This window comes from Lontra canadensis, unplaced genomic scaffold (genome assembly GCF_010015895.1).
Source record: "Lontra canadensis isolate GAN:19392208 unplaced genomic scaffold, GSC_riverotter_1.0 scaffold20, whole genome shotgun sequence".
Lineage (NCBI taxonomy): Eukaryota > Metazoa > Chordata > Mammalia > Carnivora > Mustelidae > Lontra > Lontra canadensis.
The window spans coordinates 22,661,633-22,668,184 of NW_022631014.1; the positions used below are offsets into that span (position 1 = coordinate 22,661,633).

Below are 6,552 nucleotides of genomic sequence, written 5' to 3' on the forward strand. Positions count from 1 at the left end.
TGATCTCAGGGTTCTGGGATCGAGCCCCGAATCTCTGCTGAGCAGAGAGCCTGCTTTCCCCTCTGCCTGCCTCTCTGCCTACTTGTGATCTCTCTCTGTCAAATAAATAAATAAAATCTTTTAAAAAAAACACACATACATTTATTTGATAAAATAATGCCGTATTTCTTTAAAAAAAAAAAAAACTGAGAGAAAGAGAGAGACAGAGTGCACACACTTGCAAGCATGGGGGGTGCAGAGGGCAGAGGGATAAGCAGACTCCCTCCAGAGCAGGGAGCCTGACTCTGGGCTCCATCCCAGCACCCTGAGATCATAACCTGAGCCAAAGTCAGATACTTAACTGACTGAGCCACCTCCGTACCCCTTGACTTGATTTAAAAAAAAAGGTAGTTCCAAACCCTTAGCAAATCTGATCAAGGGAGAAAACCGCATTAACACGTCCACATTAGGAATAAGAAAAAATTTCAACTACCAATTATGAAAATAAAAAATTTTGTGAGGACTTCTGTATGACAAACGGTATCATAAATGCAATTAAGAAACAAGACACAGGGGTGCCTGGGTGGCTCAGTGGGTTAAAGCCTCTGCCTTCGGCTCAGGTCATGATCTCAGGGTCCTGGGATTGAGGCCCACATTGGGCTCTCCACTCAGCGGAGAGTCTGCGTCCCTCTCTCTCTGCCTACTTGTGATTTCTCTGTCAAATAAATAAATTAAATCTTTAAAAAAAATAAAGAAAAGAAAGAAACAAGACACAGGTGTGGATATTTACAAATATACGTAATGGGAAAAAGGGTAAATAACCAGAAATGTAAAAAGCTCCTAAAAATCATTAAGAAAAAAAAAAAAGCAACCCAGAAAATGGGCAAAGAAAAAGAACAGGCGATTCACAGAAAAAGAAACTAAGTGAACAGTAAACATAAGATACTCTAACTCAGAAAAATCCAGGCAATGCAGCCAAAAACAAGACACCATCTCTCATCCAACATTTCACAAAAAGCAGTAATTTAAATTAACTAGCAAGTACTAGCAAGGATGTGGAGGAATAAAAACTCACATATACCTGTTGATGGGAATGTAAACTGATAAAACCACTGTGAAGAGCCAAAAATACAAGTAACTCTCTTCCAGTTAACCAGAGATCTGAATGAACATCCTTCTTCCTCCCAAAATTCCACTAAAAAAAGGAATAAAAAATTTAAAAGATGTAAATGCACAAGGACAAAGACAACAGGAAACAGCACAAAAGCATACAAGAGGTTTCAGGAAATTTTCTAAAAGATGAGAAGAGGATGAATGAAGCAGAAAGAGAAAGCTGAAAATCTGACTCCCTAAAGGGGAGGAGCTAACAAAATAAAAGTCAAACCATCCCAGAGAAGTCAGAAAGGATATGAATTAAGAAACGTAAAGTACCACTCAAGAAAGGAACTTAGGGGGCGCCTGGGGGGCTCAGTGGGTTAAAGCCTCTGCCTTCGGCTCAGGTCATGATCTCAGGGTCCTGGGATTGAGCCCCACATCGGGCTCCCTGCTCAGTGGGGAGCCTGCTTCCCCCTCTCTCTCTGCCTGCCTCTCTGCCTACTTGTGATCTCTGTCAAATAAATAAATAAAATCTTTAAAAAAAAAAAAAAAGGAATTTAGTGTAAGTCTGGGAAGAGAATGGTTGAAAATCTGAAAAAAACCTTCAGGCTCCCAGCTCCTCTACTCTGAGAAACATGTTAGGTATACCAAGCACAGCTAAGGTGGGAATCAAGCACAACTAAGTGGGGAGGAGGATGCAGACTGAGAGGCTATGGCTGGGAGAGCTAACTGCCTGCATCATTCTCTCTCCTTCTTCCTTACTAACAGAACCCCAGATTTCATGTGGGTATATGGCCACCCTTAATAAAAACTCCCTTTTCTATCCTATCCTTCTAGGAGATATGGACATATGCTAACGTGACATATGCTAACATATGAGCAAGGTGTTATGGGGCAGTTTCCAGGGAATATTCTGGAAACTGAGCCCTCCGCCTCCTTTCTCCGTTCTTCTTTCCAACTATCTGAATCTTGGGTATGACTACTATCTGGGCCTTAAGAACAACGACTCTAGGTTTTACAGAGCAGACAGCTAAAAGACACCTGAGCCTGATGAACTTCACAGAACCACTATACCAGCCCCAGACAACCAGAACTTTTTACAAAGGAATACAATCATAATTCAACTCACTGATAATGTAAGATCTCATACATGCAGCTAAATCCAACCCTAATACAGGTGTCACACTAGACTAGATAATGTATATATGACTGCTGAAATCCCCAACCTCCATTCCCCTTGATCAAATTTCAAAAAGCTGACAACCAGGCTTTTTCATGGAAGGAGACCGGAAGCTTTCTCTCTCTAATTGCCACAAAAGACACAGACACTGCTATCTGATGTTTCCTTCCCCAAAATCATGGTTCCTCTCTGACCATCCTGAAGCTAACCAAGGCTCTTCTAATCAGTTTTAAGTTAAAGCCACTTTGTAAAGGATGATGTCCATTCTCAACATGATATTCATAAATGTATATTTTAGGAAATTTTAATAGAGCTCTACAAGTTAGTAATGATAAGAAAGCAAGTTCATCACTGGACCTCTACATGGTGCTATATACCAGTACTCATCAAGCTAGCTTCTGTTCCTTAGAAATTAGCTCCAATCTTCTGATTCAAAAATTTTATTTAGGGAGCCTAGGTGGCTCAGTGGGTTAAGCCAGTGCCTTCAGCTCAGGTCATGATCTCAGGGTCCTGGGATGGAGTCCCACATCCGGCTCTCTGCTCGGCGGGGAGCCTGCTTCCCTCTCTCTCTCTCTGCCTGCCTCTCCATCTACTTGTGATCTCTCTCTGTCAAATAAATAAATAAAATCTCTAAAAAAAAAAAAATTTTTATTTAGAAGTTCATTAGTGTGCTTTCTGGGTGGCTCAGTTAGTTAGGCATCTGCCTTCAGCTCAGGTCATGATCCTGGAATCCTGAAATCAAGCCCCGTGCCTGGCTCTCTACTCAGCAGGGAGCCTGCCTCTCCCTCTCCCTGCCGCTCCCCCTGCTTGTGCTCTCTCTCCCTCTCTTTCAAAAAAATGGTAAAATCTTTAAAAAAAAAAAAATGTTTATTAAGTTAAGAACGCCTGGGTGTTAAGTTCCAACTCCTGATTTCAGCTCAGATCATGATCTCAAGGTCATAGGATGAGCCACGCATCATGCTCCCTGCTCAGCTGACACAGTGGGGAGTCTGCTAGAGATTCTCTCCCACTCCCTCTCCCCTTCCCCCAGCTCGCACTTGCGTGTATTCTAATAAATAAGTCCTTTTTTAAAAAAATAAAAGTTCACCATTAAAAATATGTAAATTAATGTTCAGTTTACACAATTACCCAAACATAATTATTAAAGTAAGATATTCCAGGGATGCCTGGCTGGCTCAGCTAGTAAAGCATGCAACAATGATCTCCGGGTCATGAGTTCGAGCCCCACGTTGGGTGTGGAGCCTATTTTTAAAAAATAATAAAATTTTAAAAAAAATAAGATATTCTGCTTGCTTGATTGAAAAAACATCTCAACTGTCTGATTTTTGCATACTCAAGGAAGTTTTATATACATCTCCATGCTAAAATTTAATAGATTACAGTATATCTGTTAGCTTATCCTTAACACACTAGAAAGGCAAGAAGTGAAAAAAATATATACATAGCTGTTCAATGAATGGGCTAGAAGAGGATAACACAGAGAGTTACTAATGAAGCATGGTTACTTTCAAAGAGACTATCTCCGGAAAAGCCCCAGTACCTAGGAATAGTTCTCACATTTATGCCTGAGAAGAGAATAAAGGACTGAACAAATGAATGATGTTTTAAAATTCACAGCAGAACCCTATCACAACCACTATCCACCATTCCCTCTTTTCCGTGAGTCTTAAAACTATGTACCAATTGGGGCATCTGGGTGGCTCAGTTGTTAAGTGTCTGCCTTTGGCTCAGATCATGCTCCCAGGGTCCTGGGATTGAGCCCCACATCCGGCTCCCTGCTCAGCAGGAAGCCTGCTTCTTCCTCTCTCAGACCCCTGCTTGTGTTGCCTCTCTCACAGTCTCTCTTCTCTGTCAAATAAATAAATAATCTTAAAAAAACAAACAAACAAACAAACACCATGCACCAATTGTCTCTGAACACTCCAAGCTGCTTAAGGTTTGGGATCAAATTTAATCTACTTAACAAAACTGCTAACTCTATAAGGAGATGTTAAGGTATATAAGGAGATGTTAAGGAGATGTGTATAAAACTTCCTTGAGTATGCAAAAATCAGACAGATGTGAGATGTTTTTTCAATCGAGCAAGCAGAATATCTTATTTTTTAAATTTTTATTATTTTTTAAAAATAGGCTCCACACCCAACGTGGGGCTCAAACTCATGACCTGGAGATCAGCGTTGCATGCTTTACCAGCTGAGCCAGCCAGGCATCCCTAGAGTATCTTACTTTAATAATTAATGTGGTTCATTACACCACATTCATGCTTTCTTAATATTACTTATGGAAAATCCTCACTGAATACTATTCCTGCCTACATAAAAATCACTTTGGAGTTTTTTTAAGGTATGTTAGTTCTAAACAATAGCCAAGAACTCCTAGGTTACCCCAACAATATGCTCATTCTAAGTATTAAACTAATGATCTTTGCAACCCAATAGTCATATCTTTAAAAATGACACCAAAGGGTCATAATCTCTCTGAGCAATCTATTCAGTATACTTCTTTTGGGGAACCAGCCCTTCCCCATCCCATATTAATACCACTTTGATCCATGTGGGATGGAAAAGTTAAACCAGCAGACTGACTCAGACAAAGGCAATTAAATTAGCCTATTTCCCCTATTTTCCATCATCATAAATGGGCACCAGCCAACCCAGTCAGAGACCTCCCATGGACTTTCGCCAGAGATAAACAGAAAATCACTCCTCATTTAAGATCCTGAGTATTCAGGACCACTGTAATTACAGTAGAGCTACGTGGGACCCTGTCCTCCAGCACAGGAACAAAGCTCACCTAAACTTAGGGAATCATCACAAACCCAAGATGATCTCCAGTGATGTTTAAAGCTAAAGAAGTGATACTCCTAAAATTCTCAGACACAGGAACAAACTAATTTAATCTAGGCTTCTCTTTGCATCCTAATACAGCTGTTTCTCCTGTGAAACAAGGAGAATGTGTTTCGCATAGGTACCAACTAGGCAAAAGAAAATTTTTAACTATGAAGTACTATAAAAATGTTGTCATCCCGTCCGAAAAGTACCACAAACGGTACCCTCGTTAAATACAGCATGAGTTAAATAAGCATTGTTAACAAATCACTTCCTTATGTGCAAACCTTCTTGTGAACAAACTGATTTTAAGCAACCTATCTTGAACGTTCTGTCACTGAAGCTTAATTTCAAACAAGCGCAGCTCCGAACCTTTGGAATTCTCCATCATTTGATTATGATGAACTTAAGATAGCGCCCATTTAAAGTAAAAACAATGTAATGAATACTAGACGTTTGTCCCAATGCCCCAGTTCTCTCACTTCCCTCAAGCAACTACTATTAAGAAATCTAAACCTGGCCAAGAAAGTTTTGAGGTGATGCAAAATGGGGAAGGGTGGAGTCTCAGAGACACCCCCCCCCCCCAAAAAAAAGGTGAGGAAAATTAGTTCTGGAAAACGTGGCGAGAGAGCAGGACGTGGCCGACCATTCCCCCCAGGTATAGGACGGACGGAGTCCCAGCAGACCTGGGGCGGGGGCGGGGGCAGGCCGGCGGGACGACTGGGCAGGGTGAGTAGTGGCCTACCCGGCCGCTCCTGCTCACCAGGAAGGAATGCAGACCACACCTACGCTCCCGGCCAAGCTAGGGCCGGGCGGCCCGACTCCGACCGTGGGTGCGAGGGCGGGACGCAGGAAAGGCAGAGGAAGAAGGGGGGTGGGGGAGAGCGGCAGGCCGCAGACCACCTCCCCTTCGCTCGCCCCCGGGCCCACCTCAGGAGCGTCTCGAGAGCGCCCTCGTGTTTGTCCAGCGGGCGGCCGAGGGCGGCGCGGCGCAGCTTGCTGAGCTCCTCAGCCGCGCGGCAGTACTGGGCCTGCTCCTCCCCTCCGCTCGGGTACGTCTGCTGGATGAACTTCACCAGCGGCTTGGCCAGGTCCACCTCCGAGGTCTTTTTCAACTGCACCGAGATGAACGTCGCCATGGCGAGCACCTCGGCCGCCGTTCGGGCCAAACAGACCGCAGGACCGCGACGAGAGTCGAGTCGCGCGGACTACCCGGCTGGCGGACCGGCGGACCGAGGAGCCGACGGACGGGCTCTCCGCCGGTGCCTTGGATCCGGCCACTTCCGGGAGCTTCCGCGCAGGCGCACTCGGCGCGCCGCCTGCAGTCACGTGAAGCTGTCGGGGCTCCACTGTGCTATTCGCCTGGGCCCAGCTTCGCTTGGGCTGCGCGGTAAGGAAATGAATGTTTTCGGAAATGGAATTCTTCCTTTCCAGCTCGCTGTCGCAGCGGGTGGACCGAGCGCTTTCACG

At 44.1% G+C, this 6,552-nt stretch overlaps 1 protein-coding gene across 2 annotated transcripts in view; it reads right to left on the minus strand.

Moving 5' to 3' along the window:
- Positions 1-6,325, minus strand: part of PDCD6IP (programmed cell death 6 interacting protein) — an 80,573-nt gene extending 74,248 nt beyond the window's left edge. For both annotated transcript variants that reach the window (XM_032861294.1, XM_032861293.1), the window contains exon 1: positions 6,013-6,325. In XM_032861294.1, coding sequence (XP_032717185.1) covers positions 6,013-6,221 — 209 coding nt within the window. In that variant the 5' untranslated portion in view covers positions 6,222-6,325. The remainder of the gene's footprint in view (positions 1-6,012) is intronic.
- Positions 6,326-6,552: the final 227 nt, after the last annotated feature.